Source organism: Ananas comosus, linkage group 16, assembly GCF_001540865.1.
Source record: "Ananas comosus cultivar F153 linkage group 16, ASM154086v1, whole genome shotgun sequence".
Lineage (NCBI taxonomy): Eukaryota > Viridiplantae > Streptophyta > Magnoliopsida > Poales > Bromeliaceae > Ananas > Ananas comosus.
The window spans coordinates 3,721,914-3,742,309 of record NC_033636.1 but is presented as its reverse complement, the minus strand read 5'-3'; the positions used below and the strand labels follow the sequence as shown (position 1 = coordinate 3,742,309).

The window sequence follows — 20,396 nt, the reverse complement described above, 5'->3', positions numbered from 1 at the left end:
GAAATGTGTTTCACAGTGATAACCTAAATCTAGGGCCACAACGTTTCCAGCTGGCTAAGAAACATTGATAAAAAAGAAGACGGAAAAATGCACTTGACCCCGCTGACAGATCGCAGATTTCATATGGAGAAGTGAACTTTAACAAGTTGAAACAACTACGTAAACAATACATCAACTTGAATCAACCACCTAACTACTTGAATCAACCACATAATCCTAATCCTTCTAATTATGGACGGCTATGCAATGCTCGATTGAAGGACTCAGGAAAATATGAAACTTAGCGAGCTTAATTTCTCGTGTGAGTTTTGCACCTATAAACAATGTAGCCCAACCAGTTAACTAGACCAAAAACCAACTACATCCCATCTAAGCCATCCTAGCCTAGACATAAATTCAAATCTTAAAGGCCAATTAAACTGTCACAAAGAACCTTTCGGGGGTGTTTGGTTCTCAGAAAAGGATGGAATACTTTTTCCCTTGAAAAACATGTTTCATGGAAAAAAAAGAACCTTTTCCACAGTTCCCATTTTCAGAATAAAAAATTTGGAAAGAAAAAACACTACTTTTTCAAAAAAAAAAAAAATCTGGAAAATACGTTTCCAAAAAAATTACTTTTCCTAGGAACCAAACAAACAAAAAAACTTTTCCAGCTAAAAAACTGTCTTCTAAGATAGTTTTTGAAAACCAAACAGCCCCTTTGTCAATGACTTTCAGGCAAATATCTACAAAACCTTTTAGCTCCCCTGTTTCATTTGTTTTGTTATCCTAGGCAGTTGTTTTACCATTCTCCCATCAAGGCTGACTGTGAATCATGCTCATACTTCTTCCCATTCACCTATTAACTACAATTACAGTATAAACTTCCACACTTAACGGTGTCTCGCCCCACATTAGTTAGTAGTCTAGCTCATCAAAGAAGTCATCTCATCTGTTACTAAACTAATCTGTGGCTAGTAGGTAATGCAAGAAAATCAACTTAAATTTCTTCGATACTGATTTAGTATAACTCCAATTAACCGGAAACAGAAACATGTGATCACCTCCTCCATCTTACCAGTTCTTTGAATCAAAACATGACACACTTACTATTGAGCATTCTCATAGTAGTTTAGATCTGGCTTAGGATTGAAATCATTTGTTTGAAAGTTTTAAATTGTCTTCTTCATTTTATCACACTATAAAGCTTGTCATCACTCGACATCAGATTTGCACAATTGATCTCTTATTTGAGTATTTTACTATAGCAACCTCACAAGTCTATTTTGCTATAAGAGCAAGTTAAAATCCCTTTTGACAAAGTGTCACAAATATGGTAAATTTGAGATCTTTGCCTCAAGTTTTTTAGCGCCAAAAATTTGAACACAATTAGGCAAACATATGACAAATGTTGCAAACACCCTCAATTTGACAAAAGTTTCAGTAAATTCTTTTAGTTGCTATTGCCAATCATGTCCTATGGAATTAGGATTCTTATCCACACCAAATCTTACACCAGTAACCACCAAAAGTTCATATGCCAGCCCATAATATTCTCGTTCAACCTTCATGGCCTATCGACCTTAACATTGAATGTCCTTAGTAGATTAAAATAGTTGTCGGTTTCAAGGTGGACATAGAGAGGTTCTTCACGATCAGCCCATAGCCTAGACACCTGCTTCAAATTTAAGGAACTATTTGATGTGCATAGGCTCTCATTCTCAAAGCATAAACCCAAAGGAAGTACTAAATTTGGTAGACAAATTTTAGACTTCATTTCTACCTCCATCAGAGTTGGAAGGGCAAGGAAAATTCTATATCTTAGTCTTCAAAATTACAAACAGTGGTTTCAACTACGTTTTGACAACATTGCCACAGTGGCCAATCATCCGAGAATGGCTCCCAGAGAAGCTACAAGAAGTCACAGAGACCATCCACAACGGAAGCTGGTAATAAAGATCCTCCTAAAGTCAATTACCAAGGGAAAAGATCAAAGTCAGCCTCTATGAGGAACCATCAACAACACAGCCAGCACTCAAGGGAGCTCCCAAGTGGAGAACTTAACAAGAAAGAGTAAGGATGGAACATTAAAAACCTCATTACTCAAAAGAACTAACAAAAAGAAAATTGAATTTCATATTGAATATTCAACAAATTTGAAGATTGAAAAATAATTCCAACGAAAGTTTTTCCTTTTTTCTGTTACCCTATACAAGCTTCAAAGGAACTTCTAGTTCATCATAAAATATCAATAAAACACGCACACTTTGAAGGAAAAATTGGACCACATTCAAATGAAACAAATAAAAGACTCCCAATTATATTATTCAAATTCATTCCATCAAAAAATGCCCATGTTTCAGAAGAACCTACCAACCTTCTCAATGATTCTAAGATCACGGTAAGTTATATTGCATTGTATGGAGATAACATAAATCAAACAAAATCATCTCCATGAAGAAAATTTGATATGGTCCTTAGATTAGGCCTTTCTATTATGGAAAGTGATCCTATCATTTTAGAATATTTTCTTTATTTTCAATATAAATAGGGTTAAGGGTATAAAATATGTATTCTTAGGGTTTGAGATATAAGAAAGTATTTGTCGTCTTTGTACTATTTTATAAGGGTATAAAATATGTATTCTTAGGGTTTGAGATATAAGAAAGTATTTGCCGTCTTTGTATTATTTCTTTCTCTCTTCCGTCTCCTCTCCTTATATCTCCACATCCCCTTTTTTTAGGAGGTTTGATCCCCTCAAAGCGGTCATTTATCCCTATCAATACGGTCGAACTGTATCATTTGGTATCAGAGACTTGTATAATCCTGACTCAAACACAAAAGAGTTTCTTGAAGAAGATGGACGAAGAGTTCACAAGAAAAGAGGAGATGAATGCTGAATTTTCCAAGTCAACACCCAAGTAAACAAATTAAAGACCGAAGTAAGGTTCATAGCAACTTTATCAATGATCTCAAAAATTTGATCAGTACTATGAACACAAAGATGGATGTGCTACCACACCCATTGTCTAAAAATACATCTGTCTTGAGTTCCGATGAAAACCTTGCTCCCAAAGCCCATTAAAAGGATCATAAATTCCTTCAATAAAGAATCTTTATGATGGTGCAACCTCCTGTCATACAATTGAAGTTCCTCCAATTTGATGGAGACGGTCAATGTTCCAAAAGGCAGTATGTGGTATCCATGCAGTTACCTACCGCATAGTGCATATACAGTATGCAAGCGCATTACAAATGCATATGCGGTCTATCTATTAAAATACTAATAAAATATTTATAGGTATTAAAAATATATAAAATGCTTCCTAACAAAGCTAAATAGCTAAAAGTGACCATTCAAAATTCACAAATTAAAATAATTAATTTCCACTAAAGGACCTCATATGCACATGTGTCACTAAACTAACAATTAGTAATTTTACTCTCTTAATTATTAAATAGAGAAAGAAATAGAATTTTGATGCAAAATTATAAAAAATACCAAACAAAAATCAATGTTCTAAAAAGTGATATGCTAAACTTTTTGTGAAGAATAGTACTTTTTTTCAATAAATTGTCATTCACATCATTTGCGAGGCCAACACTCAAAAAAAAAAAAAAAACTAGTATAATAACATCTAACAACTACAAAATAATTCACCAATATATTTACAAACATAATTATTAGATAGATTAGGAATAATACCTAGTCAAATAAGAAGAGAGATAGTTAGCTTATATTTATATAAAGAATTGCATTAATATGCATTATTATTAATTAAACATGTATGAAAATTGGTATACGCATAATTATTAATCAAACAATCACATTCAATATTGTATTTCAATTCCACCTTAAGAAGAAAACACTTTACCACATATGCAGTCGCATAGTGGTCACTTGCTGCATATGCTACCGCATATGCGGTCCAACCGTATATTGCACCACATCTTACATATGTAGTGCAATTTGTGGTCCAAACCGCATATGTAGCCGCATATGCGGCCGCATATGCAACCCCATGGAACGCTTTTTGGAACATTGGAGAGAGAAGGGGCACCAGCAGGAAAGAGAAAGAGTATCCTGTAAGCTGCACCTTAAGGCACCCGCACTAATGCATGTGGGAACTCATTAGATGGCATGCCTATAAGTATAACAAGTTTGAAAGTGCAGCATCATATATAAATTTAAGAAATTAGAAGTACTAATTTTCAATTATAAACAGCATAATTGATGCAACGACAGCAGATCAAACGCAAGTTGACAAGTTGGAGATCTTATGTAATCGGTAATCACCCTTGTTGCACAAATAAACTCAAAATTTAATCTATAATCCTAAAGTGTAGCCCCGTCAAGAAGTTTACTAGGATCGGTAACGTCCGATGCACGTACGAGGTTAGTGTCATTCATGTCAGACAGCCGGAAACCAAACGACCTCAATATAACTGCCAAAACATGATTAAGGTTCTTGCAAATCAAAATATTTGTGAAATTAGAATCAACTGCATAACCTTACCAAGACGTATGAGAGTTATTTCAATTACCAACTATATCAATTGGTGCACGCCACTAAATCTGCTCCTAGGCATAATATGAATATCCGAGGAATCAGTTGCAAAATGCCATTTTGTTCTCCTTAATCTATCTCTATCATGGCCAAAAGACATAAAATGAAAATGCTATACTCGACTAAGGGCTTGTGTGAAGGAAAATGAGATTGACCAGAAAGGAATTGATCCTTTCATTCCAATATTTTGGCAAATGACTAATCTGCACCTTTTAGCTAATTATAGTTAATATTTTTGCTGTCGTGAAAGACCATATTTGCGCACTCGCTAATTAGATTCCCATGCCCACTCCTAAACCCTAAACCCTAAAATCCTAAAACTCTAAAAACCCTAAAAATATAAAATCTTACCCTTAAAAATCCTGAAACCCTAAAAACTCTAAAATCCTAAAACCCAAAAAACCCTAAAACCCTAAAAACTCTAAAATCCTAAAACCCGAAAAACCCTAAAACCCTAAAAAGCCTAAAATCCTAAAATCTTAAAACCCTAAAACCCTAAACCCTACAATCCTAAATTCTAACCCTACAATGCTCCATAGGGGCAAACGGCCAAATTTTAACCTGAGTTAATTAGTAGGGATAATTCGAATAGTTTCATGAAATTAAAAGGATATTTTTGATATTGACAATATTTAGGAGAATCTATGTAATTAGGAGTATACGGAAGGATACTCAGGAAATTAACCCTTAAAATTATATTCTCTCAATAAATATTTAATAAGTAACCAAATAATAATGTTGGCGGAAAAAAAAAAATAGAACAAATATATGATAATGTTAAAAATAAAATAACACATGTAAAAAGTAAACAACAAACATACCTTGTTGTCTCCAAACAAAGACGAATATGAATTTAATTAGAACACCAAAGAGAAGCATGCATTACAACAGAGTACAGCACTGTTTAAGAAGAAACAAAATCTACTCCATCCTATTCCCAAATATAATGAGAGAGAGAGAGAGACGAACACCTGGGAGGTGGCACCGTGGCAGCGGTAGAGGGAGGCGGCAGCGGTGGAGTCCGCGGGAGGGGAGAGACGGGAGGGAGGTGATGGAGGAGGGGAGGAGCGGACGCGACGGAAAGGGGAGGAGCAGAGGTGAGCGAGCGAGAGAGAGGGGCCAGCACAGAGATCGAGAAAGGGAGAGATGGAGAGGGAGATTGGCAAAGGGAACAGGACCACGCTCACACCCCTTAGCTTGTGATTGTGATTTTTTTTTTTTTTTTTTTTTTTTTGTATATAGCCCCATCGCAAATTTTATTTTTACAAATAGTCCTACAAAATTTATAAATTGAGATTTTTTTCGCATTTGGATCCCTCAAAAAAATTATTTTTATAAATAGTCCTATCAAATTTATAATTATAATTTTAGTGCTATCCTTGTCACGCAGGCGTCATATCAGCGCCACGCGAGCAGAAATGAGGGAGGTGGAATAAGTTGAATACCGGCGAATGGTTCACCATGACTAGGGAAAAATATATATGTATTGCGAAAAAATATATATTTTGAATAGAAAAAATATAAATATGAAACACGGTATACCATTTACCGCGTTCAACTTAACGCCCCTCCCCATCCAGCTCGAACCAGCTTGAATGGCGCTGATATGACGCCTACGTGATAGAAATATAACCAAAATTGTAATTATAAATTTGATCGGACTATTTATGAAAAAAACCTTTTTTGAGAGGGCCAAATGCAAAAAAAGCCTTCATGAACTCGAGGTCTTGGCCAAACATCCAAAATAGAATAAACATTGTTGAAGCTATTTCTACTAAACCTACTGAAGCTATTACAACTGGGAATCGCCGAAAGTATCTATCCAATATCATTAAAGGGTGAACCCTTAACCCCTTTGCTGCGTTCTCCGTGATTTCGGGTCTCTCCCTTAAACCCTTTCCTGCGTTCTCCGTGATTTCGGACCTCCCGCACCCTACTCTCTCTTACCCTCTCTCATTTTCTCTCTCTGAGATGTGGGGCCCTATTCTTCTCTGCACCCTACTCTCCCTTACCCTTTCTCCTTTTCAACGAACCCTAACCCTCTCTCCGTTTCTTCTCTCGCCGCCTCTGCAGATTTTTCGGGATTCCTCTGCCCCTCTCAACAAACCCTAGGTTCGCCTAGGGTTGGTACTCCGGCGCCGCCTCTACAGATTTCCCGGGATTCCTCTCTCTCTCTCTCTCTCTCTCTCTCTCTCTCTCTCTCTCTCTCCGTGATTTCGGACCTCCCGTCGCTCTGGGCGAACCAAAAACCCTTTCTCCTGTCGCTCCGCAATTTTCGGGGTGGGTCCCATGTACCACGCTCGCACCTCTCTCTCTCTCTCTCTCTCTCTCTCTCTCTCTCGCTCGCTCGCTCCCGTGCTTGGGTCCCTCCTAGGTTCCCTAGGTTTCGTACAGGCTTCGCCGCCCTACCGCCGCCCTACCGCCGCGCTATCCCACGCTACCACCGCTTCGCGATCCCACAGATGTGGATGTCCATGTCTTCAAATCCCACAAAATCGGCCGCAAATATGGCAATAGAGCTCAAGCGATCACTCTCTCTCTGTCTCAGCCTCTCTCTTTCTCTCTCTAAAAGTATTATAGGAGATCGAAGATGATAGGGAGCTCCGCGAATGCGAAGATCTCTTCGCAGATCGCGTCGCTTTTGGTTTTGAAGCCGCACCCAGAGGCGGATTCTTAGTCGAGACCTTCCGAGATTTCTCCGTCGCACTCCCCAAGTCCCTCCTCCCTCCTCACTGTAATCTCTTTTTTTTCCCCAATTTTTTTTCCTTTTTTTTTTTTTGAATTTTTTGGTTGAGAGATCCATCCGCAGCAAATTACATGCAGCGAAAACACCTAATATATGTGTTTTCTTATGTGGTTTTTGTGATTTGATGTTGTGGGTTTTGCCATGTTGTTGAGAAATTGATGAGAAACATAGAAACAAGTTAGATTTTTTTTTTAACATTTTTTGTTATTGTAGTAGATTGAGAAGTGAAATCAGAAAATATGTATAATTGATGCTTTTTAGCTATTAATTTAAGTAATGAGATGATATTGTGTGAGGATTTTGGCCTTGGGGGATTATCACTTTTGAAATGATCATTTGCTTATCACTTTTTTGTAGAACTAACTTTCTATACCATGTAATACTTAAAAGATTTTATGCATGGTTTCTTTCTTGCAATATGTTGCTTATTCCAATCAGCAGACCTTGACTTGAAATAAGTTGGATTGATGATATGATATTATGAGTATCATAATATATTTGGCATGGAAACTTTTGAAGCAGAACAAATGCAACCCACGTTGCATTAAGGAATGAAGTTTTACTGTCTCCATTATGGAAGTTTTGCTCTTTTCCTGAAATACACCTTTTATCTTCGATTTTGCTATTGCTTTCGGTGCTTCTTTGAGTGAGGCAATGATGATATGCTCTGTTGGATTGGCCCCCAGATGTTGCCTTCCCTATCGAATTTGGCCGCAATGGCATGGCATCGAATGACCTCATGGCATTTGTTGCAGCCGGCGGCTATTATTGCAAAGTCCCTATCCACACAATGTTTATCTTGCCTTTTTACTTTAGGGGAAGAGTGAAACTGAGCCATGTTTATCTTGCCCCTTTACTTTAAGGGAAGAATGAAACTGAGCCTTGCATAGATTTCTGTTATACACATGATTATTATTGTTGCTGTTTGTTTGTTCCACATATTATTTTCTGGAATTATCGTATCCTTTTACTTTTGGGGATTCGCTTTTGAGGATCCACAAATCTGAGCGTTGCATGAATTTGTTGTATTCGTAACGTAGTTTGCTGCTTTCCGCAGCGTTTAGAATCCCTTATTTCTTTGTTTTTCTTCCTTTTCTCTTTATCTATTTTCTTGAGTTTTTTCAATTTTTGGTTTAGTTTTCTTGCTTTGATACTTGAAACAAGGATCCTAAGAAAATTATTTCATTGCAAAATGTGGTCAGAATTGTTAATTCCCAGCTTAGTTTAAGTGGCGAGCTTTTGTTCTGGATCCGAAATGAATATCTATTTATTTTTTCCCCTTCTTTCGTTTTGAGGAGAAGTCGATCTGTTTACTTTTTGTCCTCTCGGTAATTTACTTCCCCAATTTTTTCCCCGCAGATTTATTTCCGGCGTATTATTTCTAGAGTATTCGCATCGGATACTCTACTCTTCACCTCCAGTTGTAAGGCAAGCTGAGTAGTTCTTTGCTCCTAAAGTTGCATTCTTATAAATTTATTTTTTTTTTATTCCTGACCAAACTTCATGAGATTTATTAACTCTACTTTTTAACTGCAGATTTGTTTTCGATGTTGTTAAACTTGCTGCTCTATTGATCGGCTATAGGTGCATGACAAACTATTTACTTTTACTCTCCCGTGTTTCTATTCTCGCTTGGGCAATCTAACTTTTATCTGCTGTTCTCAAACTGCTGCTAATTGCGATAAGATTGCTGCTGATGATATGCCTGTTGGATTGGCCCCCAGATTGCTGCTGATTAGTTGTCTCAAACTACTGCTGATTGGAATAAGATTTTGCTCCGAGCATCATTCTTGACCAACATTTGTTTTGTTATATCTTCGGACTTGAACTAATCTTTAATATATATATATATATATATATATATATATATATATATATATATATATATATATATATATAATAATATAGTTTATATTATTTATTTATTTGTTGTTTATTATTTACTACTGTGTGTTTAGTGCTTTCTGCCCACCCGCCGCGAAGCGCGGGTCCTTAACTAGTTACTATTAGAACCTACCGAAGCTACTCCTATCTTCGACCGAAAAACCGAATACTTCTATTTCTGCAAAATCATCTGAAAGTTGAAAAATGTACAGAAAAAGAGTCTGCTGTCACCATTGGTAATAGCTGAAAGTATTACTATTTGAACCTACCAACCCTACTCCTATCTTCAACTGAAAAAACGAAAACTTCTATTGCACCAAAACCATCTGAATGTTGAAAAATATACGAAAAAAGAGTTTGCTAGCACTACCGGTAAGAACTGAACATATTACTGTTAGGACCTATCGAAGCTACTCCTATTTTCAACTGAAAAAATGAAAACTTCAATTACTCCAGAGTCATCTGAAAGTTGAAAAATGCACGGAAAAAGAGTCTCTGCTTGTATGTTGTATTGCAGGGGGCCTTCAGAAGCCGCATGAAGAGTACATTTGTCAATGTGATCTGCGACTGATCCCTTGTCGCCATTGAAGCTTCGATCATCGCTATTATTTTTGTCAATCATACAAAAATAATCCCTTATCGCCGATGAAACCTCAATCACCTCTACTATTTTTATCCAATCTTGTGGAAATCTCTCCTTGCCTCAGGGATAACATGTTCATTCTTCACAGCCGTTACTTTCATGCACAACGTCTATCCCTCCATTGTCGTTGTCACTTCCAATAGGTATGTTGCCTAGAAGGCTGCTAACAAAATAGCCGTTACGGTTGACAAGTTAGCAGCCATACACTCATCCACCAACTATTTATCGACCATCTGTCTCATCTTAAAATTAATTCGCAATGAACAACAATTTTATTTCAATCACAATAAAGATGCTACCCATTTTCAACAGAGAAAATAAATTGATAGAGAATATTAGATGGGAGTATAATGGATGAATAAGCCAATAAAGTCGTCATGCACAAAAAGTGTACCTGCACAAGTGCAAGCAGCAGTTTTTACTAAAAAGTAAAAAAGTGGTATGACAAGAGCAGAAACGAAAACACTATAAACAAGCTTAATACGTGAAAGGTTGAACTCAGAAGTGCAGGCGCCAAAATATAACTTGATAGACTACAGGCAGTAATTTCTAAAAGGGGAAGAACTAAGAATAATAAACTCCGAGTTATTGTAGAGATCTAAGAAGTACCCGAACAATCCAGAACAAAATGCTTGGCCAACATTTTGCCTTACAAAAGGTGAAAACCAGGAAGATAAATACCACGCACGGGGTTAAAGCAAAAAAGGTAAAGAGACAAGCAAAAATTGTTTCTTAGATAAAAAGTTTGACTCTCGTTTCCTAATATGGGTTCACTTTCCACACCCTGATGGTTCCGTCGGTGTAACCGGTGAACAGCGTGCTCCCGTCGATGCTCCAACTCAAGCTTGTGCAATACAGCATCTGTCAATTATCACAGAAAAAATAACTAGTATTAAATCTTTTCTTCAGATGAAATATTGAACCAAAACTTGTTGCCAAGACTATTACGATATATACTTGTCTTGCACAGCACTTGCAAGACAATAATAGGTCTGTAGCAGTTAATTATGAAGCAGGAAACAGATTAAACACATTGTAACTCTTCAATCTCTAAGTGTTTCTTGTAGCATCATCTCCTATACCGCACACGAGAGAGAGAGAGAGAGAGAGCACCAGGCTGCTGTTTCATTTGATAATCATCGAGTCCATCCACCAGGCAACAAATAAGATTCCATCACACAGAATATAGAGCATTATGTTTCTGTTTCGTTTGATTGTCCTTCAATCAGTCCGCCACAGGCAGCAAATAAGATTCCAAAGCACCAACAATATAAATTCTCACTCCACCACATGCGCACAATTACTGTTTGCTAAACTATTGCCCAAGTTAAGCTTTGGTCAATAAATGTTGAATGATTGCATTATGGGGGTTCAAACTTTTTAAATGTTACAATCACAGCCTGCCATTAGCGCTCGCCGCTCTGAGATGCCAAAGTTCAATGTGGCATGCTATCTTACCATTCTTAAGCACCTCAACTGTTTTGCGCACAGGAAATACGGTCACATGGACCCCCCACATGACAAAACTCATTTCAAGAATCACTCTTTTTTTTTTTTAATGTAAGATTTGGCATGCAGGGCCATCCTGACCATGTCTTATTGCAAAATCACATAAGTGCCACCGGCGTAGGCGTAATGGCTAGGCACGCCACATCAAAATTCCATATGGAGGGGTTACCAATTCGGACAGTGGGACTGACAGAAACATTCAAAAAGCTCAAAACCCCTAATGCAATTAATCAAAGTTTGGAGACCAAAGAGCAACTCAGGCCATTATTTAACAACTAAAAGCATAATTTACTCTCCCTAAAAGAAACTCCATGATGGATCTTCCCAGACAAAATTATGCATTCCTTAATATATAAAAAAATGTTAATAAAAACAAGAACTGACCTAAATAATCTTTACAAAATTCTCATAAAATCATTTCAAGGATTCTCCTGAGGTTAACCAATTAAATATCTCCATAGCCCAACATTTTTTACAAAAGAAAGAATAGACATATTTTTCAGCAAGTCCTACAAAAAAAGGTGAATGCTGAACCCCAACTCTTACTGGCTTCATTTGCAATCATATCGAGGAACAAATAAGTTGTAAATATTTCCTTAACTTGTGCTAAAAAAATGTCACCTGATACTCTACGGAAGCTAAGACTTAATTTTGCTGAGTACAATAAAAAATGTTTTCGATTAAGTGCATACATGGCAAGCTGACAAGACTAAACGGGTGTGGAAGTTGCAAACTCAACTCCTTCTTAACACTTTGTTATGGCTATACCCCCTAGGTATAATTAAACCACCTGGTAAATCAGGTTAGTGTTAAAAAATAATTGTTAGCAAAAGGGCAATGAGTGCTTCATTTCACATGAGTTCTACAATTCTCGGGTAGCCACTTTGTGCGATCTGCGTTGCGAAGAAAACAGCCGGTGCGGACTGGGGCATGGAGAGCCTCTCCGGAGGAATGCGTGGAAACAATTACAATTGCGGACCATGCGATGCGTATGAGGGAGGCGTGCGTACGATAGGAGGGGAATTTAATTCAGCGCAGAATAATGAATAATAAATAATAAAGATGATGAAGAAAATGAGGAGGATGATGGGTGTTACTGAGAGTGTTCTTGCCTGGTTCTTGCTGGTGGGGGTCTCGGGCTTGAGGTCCTGGACGATGGACTTGCTCTCGAGGTCCCAGATCTTGACGCTGTCCTGGGTGGCGGCGCAGAGCCAGTAGCGGTTGGGGCTGAAGCAGAGGGCGTGGATGATGGCGCCGGCGTCGAGGGAGTAGAGGCGCTTGCCCTCGGCGAGGTCCCAGAGGAGGGTGACGCCGTCCTTGCCGCCGCTGGCGCAGAGGGAGCCGTCGGGGCTGACGGCGACGGTGTTGACGTAGCCGGCGTGGCCGGTGAGGGTGCAGCGGAGCTTGCAGTTGGTGAGGTTCCAGACCTTGACGGTGCGGTCCCAGGAGCCGGAGACGATGAGCGGCTGGTAGGTGCTGGGGGAGAAGCGCACGCAGCTGACCCAGTTGGTGTGAGCGTCGGCGTCCTGGATGGTGTACTTGCACTCGCCCAGGGTGTTCCAGAGCTTGATGGTGCGGTCGCGCGAGGCCGACACGATCTGCCGGTTGTCCACGGAGAAGGCCACGGACAGCACGTCCTTCGTGTGCCCCACGAAGCGCCGGGTCGTGGTGCCGAGGTTGATGTCCCAGAGCCGCAGCTCCGCGTCCCAGGACCCCGAGAGCGCGAACTGCCCGTCCGAGCTCAGCACCACGTCCTGCACGAAGTGCGAGTGCCCCGTCAGCCGCCGCTGGGGCACGCCGTACGCCGCGTCGCCGCCCGCCGACGCCGCGTCCTTCGTCAGCTTCCACACCAGCACCGACTTGTCGCGCGACGACGACACGATCCGGTCCGAGTTGTCGATCGGGGTCGCGATCGCCGTCACCACGTCCGTGTGCCCGCGCATCGTCCCGCGGAGTACCAGCGTGTCCGCCATCGCCGCCGCCGCCGCCGCCGCCCGCTGAGGGATTGATTAGGGAGGGCTATCTACTAGGGTTTTAGCCTGCGGGTACCAAGGGCGGCGAGCAGGAAGCAGGCGCGGAGGCGAGAGATCTTGGGATTTTCGGAGAGCAGCGCGATCGCATCGCTCTTATATAGGCTAGGGTTTTCCCGCACGGAAAAACGACTGAGAGCCTCGCGAAAAAGGACCGTAATACGGGCTGAGAGCCTCGCTAGCCCGCCCGGTCTGGCACAACCGTGGGCCGTGCTGGGCCGTGCCTCTTAGGCTAGCGGGCCGGCCCGGCCCAAGTTATAATTTTTTTTCGGTTTTGTAAATATAATAGTATTAATTAGAACCGATCAAATCTTATATATCTAATCCAATCTTTTTAAATATATTGTAGAATAGAAAATAGAAATACCTTGTTCGCCATATGTCAATCTAAATAAATATCATATCATTACTGGAGTTATTATAATATTAATTAGGGTAAACTTCAAATAACCCCCTATGGTTTCATACTTTTTTACTTTAGTACCATATGGTTTAAAATGTATCAAGTTAGTACTCTCTAATAGTAAGTATAAAGAAAGTAAGATAATCTAAACATCAACTATAACATCACCTATCGCCATAAGAATATACATCCAGATAGCCAAAATATAAAACTAAATACACATGGTGGTTTCTACACAATATGGATAGAAACACCCCTCCAGCTAAACCAAAACAAAAGCAACCACCTAACGGAGACTCCAAGCTAGCTCTAGCTAGACACAACTCCCTTGTTGCGGTTCCTAACCTCTCCCGCTGTGGATGACTTTGAAAATAAAAACAACAACAATATTAGAATGAGAACTATTGAATAATAGTTTTCAGTGGGTAAGCTGCTACTAAAAGTGAATTACACCACTAGATCAGCTGAGCCATAAGTAGGAAATATAAATGACTAATGATATAGCATAATTAAGCAAGTATTAAAATGCTAGTACTAGTATGCCTCCAATTCAACATGTTATTTAACAAGTATAAATACTACTCTATCCTGAATAAGCATGCTAATGACTTGTCCAACTAGTATACACTATCTAGTAGTGATGGCTAATTAATACATTTAATTGTCATTATCCAATTTAGCGAGAACCTACACAAAGGGCATGTTTGTTTGCACGAAAGTGGGGTGGAAGTGGGAAGGGGGAAGTAATTTTCGGTGAAAACTGTCCACTTCCATTGTTTGGTTCACCGTAATTTTATTACGCCCGAAAGTTCAGTTCACCCAAAATAATGAAATTGACTTCGCCCTCCCATGGGGCGAAGCCAATTCCGGTGAAGTGAAAAAAAAAGCAAGAGTGGGATTAATGTGTTAGGGTTACCTCTTCTCTACCCTTTCATCCAAATATATTCACTTGTGGAAGTATAAATACTACTCTATCCTGAATAAGCATGCTAATGACCTGTCCAACTAGTATACACTATCTAGTAGTGATGGCTAATTAATACATTTAATTGTCATTATCCAATTGTCATTATCCAAAGTGTAGTCCGGGCTTGTATCGTGCCTAATGGCCCCGTGGTAGTCAACAGTCCTCCTTTAGGAATGAGTCTCGCCTACGGCAATCCAGTTCGGCGCCCAATCCCGCACGGGCGAGCATGATGTCGCATAAATTAACTCCGGAGTGCCGGTTTGTAGGGAGCGACCCTCACAAGCATGAGTACAATGGCAAACAAGCGTGATAAAAAATATAGAGCTCTTGGTCGTCATGTCTAAAACATGGTATGTCTACTAGTGACCCTGTTGAGCCAATTAGGCGCGGACAGGTGGTATGCCGGTATTCCGTTCAAAGGGATCAATCTTGCTATACACCGGGAGCACCGAAAGGGTTTAGAGAATAAACCGTCACGCCAATTGAAGGAAGTTACAGTAACCGCAAGCAGTTGCATGCAATTCCGATCGGCTGGAGGTGGTCCAGGATATTAGGAGATAGTGGCAGATCGTGTAAGAGTAATAACTGATCAAGGGGCGATCTATAAATAGGTCAATAACGCCCTAAAAAAGGGTCTTTTTTCCTGTGAACAAAAGACCACTCTTAATTCCTCATAATTTCCTGTATTCTCTGGGAGTAGTTTACTTGTAACTTTTCTTTTTCCGCATTTACTGTTCTTTTTAGGAGTAGTCCATAAAGTAGATCAATCGAGTTTGCATGCCATCCGGCACACTCGACCCCTATACTTCCTTCCACTCAATATAAAGGCATTCGGCTCTTCAAGCCGACCCATTCCTTTGTTCTATAGTCATTCGGCTCCTCGGCCTACTTCGGTTCTTGCTCAGCCCGCATATTCGGCTCATCTCGCCGAACCGAATTTACTGTAGAGGCTTCGAACCCAGCTGATTTGATCCCTCGTCAGCCGAATCGCTTGATCGTTCGAAGGGCGCAAACTTCGAGGGTCAGTACCGTAAGCCGTTTTCATCCCGACGTGCTTCTCGAGGAGGGTCTTTGATCAGGTCAAGGACGAGGGATTTCGGCTACCAACAATTTTTGGCACGCCCAGTAGGACGCAATTGAGGTAAATTTATTTTTGTTTTAAGAAAATAGCTGATAATAATGCCATGAATTTACGTAATAGGGCCGTTCGTAGAAGTTCTGGGAGCGAACAGCCTAGCAATTCAGAAAATGTTGCCGAACGCCAAACGGTTTTGCCTGCTGAGGGTGAGACTGGTGGTCAATCTGGCTAACAGGAGCCTAGTTTGGCTCAGGCGTTTGGGCAAATGACTAGGGTCTTGCAAGTTTTGGACCAAAATAGCTATGCTAGCACTGCACGGCTAGATGCAATGTTGGCCGCAATCACGGCCTCCGATGAGAATATTGCTCGAATAGGGCAATTGTTAACTAGTAATGAACAGCCGATAGCAGGCTTACAAGCGCCTGTAATGACACCAGTGTTACAAAATCCTGTAACACCGGTAAACGGTCAACCTCAATACCAAGGGGCACCGTTTCAGGGAGTTTATAGACCGGCAGTTGTCAACGCCGGCCAACAACCTGAGATAGCCTGGGGGTTACCACCTCCTCCATCAGGAGCAGCATACCAGTCCCAAACTGTAGGGGCTAGGGGGGAGGCTCCGAATGTACAAGGAGTTAACCCTGTGGTACAAAATTTCGGTCTACCACAAGGACCGAATCCAGCGCAAGCGCAAGTCCCCTTACAGGGGATTAATAATGAAATATACGCACAGATCGAAGATGCCATTCGAAATACATTCGGAGTAGGCGCAAGGCCGGCAATGCGGCCTGTATTCAAATCACCTTACCATACGAATATAGACGCAGAACATTCATACCCGGCAAATTGAAAAATGTCGAAGTTTGATAAGTTTTCCGGAGATGAGACCGAGAACACGGTTGAACATGTTGCACGGTTCATGGCACAATGCCGAGAAGCTACAGTGGACCTATTTTTAAAGTTAAGATTATTGAACACCTCATTAACCAAGACGGCTTTCATTTGGTATATAAGTTTGCCGGCTAATTCCGTCCGGGATTGGGACGAATTAGAAGGAAAATTTCATGAACAATTTTATAGAACCGAACCAGAATTATCGGTTGCCGACTTGGCTCAATTCAAGCAGAGAACTGGCGAATCGGTTGAAGAATATTTGAATAGGTTCAAGACGGCTAGAAGCCGCTGCTTTGTGAGAATGCCAGAGTCAGAATTTGCCAAAATGGCATTTAATGGTCTGCATTTTAAAATTAAAGACCATTTCGAAGATAAGTATTTTCTAAATCTTTTCGATTTGGGGGTCCGAGTTGCTCTATACGAGCAATTCCGAAAGGAAAATAATGAAGATCAGCCCAGATAGAGCCGAAACAAAGAATAGAATAAAGGGAAGGAGAAAAATATCTCGTTCCTTGAAGAATCTTCGGCTCATGAGGAGCCGAATTCATCTGAAGAGGTTGAAGACTCGGCTGATGAAGCCGAAATATATGTAGCCAAGATTGTGAAAAACCGACAGCCATATAAATATGCATTGCTGAAGCCCGCTAAATCAAGCGAGGCGAAAGCACGGGTGTCGGCATACACATATTCATTTAACGTGTCAAAGACCGATCTAATTTTTGATCGGTTGCTAAAAAATGGTCGAATTCAATTGCAGGAGGGACAAACAATATCTCCTGTGGAAGAATTAAAACATAGACGATATTGCAAATGGCACCATTCATGGAGCCATAAGACAAATGAATGTACTGCCTTTAAGAGGCAGATTCAAAAAAAGATAAATGAGGGTTGGCTCATATTTGCCGACCAAGAAAATAAAAATATGAAAATTAATAAGAATCTTTTTCCATCCCAGGTCAACATGGTGAATATGAAAGGAAAGAAAAAGCGATTGCAAAAAGACAGATCCAAGAAGAAATAAACGAGGGTCGGCTCATTTTAGCCGATCAAGAAAATAAAAATACAAGAATTGACAAAAATTATTTTCCGTTACAGTTAACATGGTGAATGCTAAAGGAAAAGAGATTGCGGCCAAGACAACCGCTGAAAACATTGCACATGCCAAAAGAAACATTCGGCTTTGCATAAGATGCAAAACCGAAATGACGAAAAAAGATTGGAAAGCCATCATTAACGACAAAAAAAGAGGCAACGAATGGAATGAATTAATGGCATTCCCTGAGGAATGGGATGACATTCCTGAAGGAGATGATCAAGAAGAGGATAGCTCAAATGAAGCCTCCAATGAGACGGAATTGGAAGTCGATTCGGTTCAACACAAAAAAGATTTATTGATGCAGAAAGTTCTACATGACTACTACCACAACCAACGAGATGAACGTCATAGCCGATGGAGTTATCCAGAAAAACCATTCGGCTCAAAGCAAAGGTTTCCTGGGTATCGGCCGCACTGGCAGCATCAAGCCCGGTCGAGACCAGAACCGGAGTCTGAAGAAATGACTGAGGGAGACATTGAATTCCTTGGTCGAAGATTGGTCAATGAGATCGGCATTCAGCCCTGGCCAAGACCTTGGGAGAGGAGAGAAATATTAAAGAATCATTTAAGAACGGTGAACGTACCGGCAAATGTGCTGGTGGACAAGTGGCATGAAGTCGAAGTGAAACCATCGGCCAGATGGCAAGGGCCGATGTTAACAAAAATACAAAAGTGTCGGCAGCAGAGGATGCAAGCCGAAGCGAGACAACATTATGACGAAGCGAAAGGGATAAGACTGAATGTGTAGAGACGGCCTAATGAGCCACCACACCCTTTTCGCCCGATGCGAAATGACCACGAGGCAGGTGGCTCATCGCCTGTCCTTTGGTTAAAATCGAAGATCGAACAGCCGGTCTCTGCTGAACTGGAGAAGAAGATGACCAGAGGGAGTGAGAGGACAAGATAGCCTCCCTCGAGACAATCATTAAATGAGAGAGATGGCCTCCTAAGGAGAGGGAGGTACGGTTGGAAAGCGATTCCTCGACCGAGACGGCTAAGGAGTCCGAAGAAAAGAAACAAAAGATTCAAGGAAAATCGGCTGATGAAGGACCAGCTGATGTCAACATGGTTTATACTTTGCCGCAATCCTTTAAAGCAGAGTATATTGAATATGAGGAGATGGAGGGAGAAGTTGGGCTCAATGTGGCGCAATTACAACTAGAGGATGCCAAACCGGCCGATACGGTGGTTTTTGAGAAACCATCGGCTATGCAAACGAGATTTGTGAGGCCGCTGTTGATTCTGGCCTTAATAGAAGGTCGGCCAGTAGGCCGAGTCATGGTAGATGGCCGAGCGATGGTCAACGTTATGCCCACTTCATTTTTTAAAAAGTTAGGCAAGGATGAGGATGAACTGAAGCCGACCGACACTATTATGACTGATTTCACTTGAAGCGGTCAACAAGCTCGAGGAGTGCTCACGACCGAGATCACGGTAGGTTCTAAAACTTTACGAACTGCATTCTTTGTGGTTGATGCAGATAGTCAATATAACCTACTACTCGGGCGTGATTGGATTCACGCGAATGAGTGCGTACCTTCCACACTCCACTGAAAGTTATTTCAGTGGATTGGAGACAAAATTGAAGAAATCTGGGCCGAAGGACGGCCCCAAATCGTGGACATCAACACCGAGGAGGTCGGCCACATCAATTGGGCCGATGCAGATCCAGACCAAATTTCTTTTGTAAGAGTCACTGAAGAGGGGATCCAGTTAATCCTCTCTAAAGATGAAAGAGCTTTGGTGGCAGCCGAAGAGCCACCAAACTGGTTAAAATGGAATGTGAAAAATCAGGAACCGAAGCTTTAAAAGAGCTTCGGCAAAAGAAGCCGATCGACAAGATCGGCTGTATGATAAATTCGGCCCAGCAGGCTGATGATGTGGTGTTCAACGAGAAGGATGAAATGGCCGATAATGAAAATGTAGTAAAATCGGTTGTTAAAGCCGACTCAAAAAATAGGACAAAGTCGGTAGAAGAAGCCGATGAAGGTAGACCAGATGAGGCAAATAGGCGAACCAACAAGTTAAACCTAGAAGAGTCGCCTATCAAAGTAAGCGAAAAGAAATTGAAAATGCAGGATCCACTAATTGAGGTAAATTTAGGATCCGACGAAGACAAGCGACCTACTTATATTAGTGCCAAGCTTTCGGCTCAGTAACAGAAAGAGCTGAAAGAATTGTTGAAGGAGTACAAAGACTGCTTCGCCTGGAGTTATCAAGAAATGCCAGGGTTGAGTCGAGAAATAGTAGAACATAGGCTGCCTATTAAAAAGAGGTTCAAGCCTTATAAACAACCGGCTCAAGTTTGAGCCGAGTATTGTACTCCAAATTAAAAATGAAATTGAAAATTTTTTGAAGGCCGAATTTATTAGGGCGGTCCGTTATGTTGATTGGGTATCCAATATGCAAATTTTATACTCTATCTGTACCTCTTGTTAAGCCTTGGGCGGACAGGGGAGGCTATGTCTGTTCGGCGTCTGTTCGATGCTCTCAAACCGGCCAAAAGGATCGGGCTCGAGGCGTGACATTGTTTGGGTTTTTTGGACTATGTTGTTTGTCTATAATATTAACATCAACTAATGAGATGTATGACAGTAAC

The 20,396-nt window shown here is 40.7% G+C and overlaps 2 protein-coding genes across 6 annotated transcripts in view; both read right to left on the bottom strand.

Annotated features, from left to right (window-relative positions):
• The window catches only part of LOC109722222, a 48,263-nt gene extending 42,556 nt beyond the window's left edge, over window positions 1–5,707 (bottom strand). For 4 of the 5 annotated variants that reach the window (XM_020250166.1, XM_020250170.1, XM_020250169.1 and 1 more), the window contains exon 1: window positions 5,519–5,706. The gene's annotated coding sequence lies outside the window, so the exon portion shown is untranslated. Of the gene's footprint in view, window positions 1–5,518 lie in introns of all 5 variants that reach the window. The other variant, XM_020250168.1, reaches the window with a different exon arrangement.
• LOC109722223 (guanine nucleotide-binding protein subunit beta-like protein) lies at window positions 10,276–13,461 on the bottom strand. Its single transcript, XM_020250172.1, has 2 exons — window positions 12,442–13,461; window positions 10,276–10,681 (listed from the first exon to the last, which is right to left on the bottom strand). Exons 1-2 carry the CDS (start codon window positions 13,300–13,302, stop codon window positions 10,580–10,582), a joined length of 963 nt encoding a protein of 320 aa, XP_020105761.1. The 5' UTR covers window positions 13,303–13,461; the 3' UTR covers window positions 10,276–10,579.

Excerpts from the sequence above, each read along its gene's own strand:
- LOC109722223 (XM_020250172.1), bottom strand. The coding sequence starts at position 13,302 with ATGGCGGACACGCTGGTACTCCGCGGGACGATGCGCGGGCACACGGAC. Across the intron at positions 10,682-12,441 it reads CCCCCACCAGCAAGAACCAG|ATGCTGTATTGCACAAGCTT; the intron begins GCAAGAACACTC and ends GATAATTGACAG.